We start from the raw sequence: 1,731 nt of genomic DNA, 5'->3' as shown, positions 1-1,731 counted from the left end.
CATAAAACTTTATTATCTTTTCTTATGACCAGAAGCCATAAAACTTTATTATCCTTTCTTATGGCTAGAAGCCATAAAACTTTGTTATTCTTTCTTATGGCCAGAAGTCATAAAAACTTTATTTTATACTTTATGGTCAGAAGCTATAAAACTTTGTTTTCTTCCTTATGGCCAGAAGCCATAATTTTAATTTTCTAACATATGGCTAGAAGCCATATAATTTTTAACTCATGACCAGAAGTCATTCAAATTTTCTCTTCATTTGTTTTCTTTTGGTAATTTATAATTTTTCTTTTCTTTTCTTTTCTTCTCATTAACGAAGAGCAATGTAATTTCCATACATGACAATTTTTTTTTAATATTATATTCTTTTGTGGTAGTGCCATCATGTCAAACCTTACAAAACTTGAGTTTGTGGCTCTTGACATTACTGGGAAGAATTACTTATCTTGGGTACTAGATGCGGAAATTCACCTAAATGCCAATGGTCTGGGAGACACAATTAAGGCAGAAAATAAGGCATCTAGTCAAGAAAAGGCTAAAGCTATGATCTTTTTACGCCATCATTTACATGAAGGACTAAAAATGGAATATTTGACCATTAAAGACCCACTCGTACTTTGGAACAATTTGAAAGAAAGGTATGACCACCAGAAAACTGTCATTCTCCCAAAAGCTCGTTATGAATGGATGCACTTGCGTCTACAAGATTTTAAATCTGTTAGTGAGTATAATTCTGCGATATTTAGAATCAGTTCTCAACTGAAATTATGTGGAGAAAAAGTCACTGATGAAGACATGTTGGAGAAAACATTCTCCACATTTCATGCATCCAATGTGCTCCTGCAGCAGCAATACCGTGAAAAAGGCTTCAAAAAGTATTCTGAACTTATTTCTTGCCTTCTTGTAGCTGAGCAAAATAATGAGCTTCTAATGAAAAATCATGAATCCCGTCCAACCGGCTCCACTCCATTCCCCGAAGCGAATGTAGTAGTAAATGGACCAACACGTGGTCGTGGACGAGGACATGGACGTGCACGAGGCCGTCGCATTGACCGTGGACGTGGTCGTGGTCATAATCGAGGTGGTTCAAATTCCTATTCAAAGAGGACAAAGAATGATGAGAATCGCAAGAGAAAAACTAGTGGAAGTAATAACCACTCTGAAGACTCGTGTTATCGTTGTGGTGGGAATGGTCATTGGTCACGTACTTGTCGTACACCGAAACATTTGGTTGACCTTTATCAAGAATCGCTTAAAAATAAAAGTAAAGGCAACGGCAAAATGCCAAGGGTAGAAACCAATTTTGTTGATGAAGAGGGCGATTCTGATTATGGCAACATGGATGTCACTCATTTGGATATTGCTGATTTCTTTGCTGATCCTAATGGAAAGATTGATCACCTGATTGGTGATGGGAATGTTCAACAATAAATTGTTTTAGTGAAGTTAAATTTCTATGATTTTTTTCCTTCTTTTTCATCTTCTTTTATAAAGTTTCTACTTTCAATGTTGTTATCTTTCCAAATTAATAAAATTACGAGTATTTTCCTTTTATTAATTTTGTTTCTTCCTCCCTCTCTTGACTATGTTCCTTGTAACGAAGAATGGCTCCTATTGACGTCAATCATGAAGATTTATGTCTTGTTGACAGTGCAACAACTCATACAATACTTAGAAATAAAAAGTATTTCTCTTCTTTGGTAATGCAAGAAGCCAACGTTCAGACTA

General features: G+C 35.4%; 1 protein-coding gene across 1 annotated transcript; it reads left to right on the top strand.

Moving 5' to 3' along the window:
* The first annotated feature begins 387 nt into the window (after nt 1–387).
* Nucleotides 388–1,434, top strand: LOC114739029 (uncharacterized). The gene has a single exon (XM_028927098.1). The coding sequence runs from the start codon at nt 388–390 to the stop codon at nt 1,432–1,434; it is 1,047 nt and encodes a 348-aa protein (XP_028782931.1).
* Nucleotides 1,435–1,731: the final 297 nt, after the last annotated feature.

Source organism: Neltuma alba, unplaced genomic scaffold (assembly GCF_004799145.2).
Source record: "Neltuma alba isolate B1F8T4 unplaced genomic scaffold, ASM479914v2 tig00013744_pilon, whole genome shotgun sequence".
In the NCBI taxonomy this organism is placed as follows: Eukaryota; Viridiplantae; Streptophyta; class Magnoliopsida; order Fabales; family Fabaceae; genus Neltuma; species Neltuma alba.
This window is presented reverse-complemented; position numbering and strand designations above follow the sequence as displayed.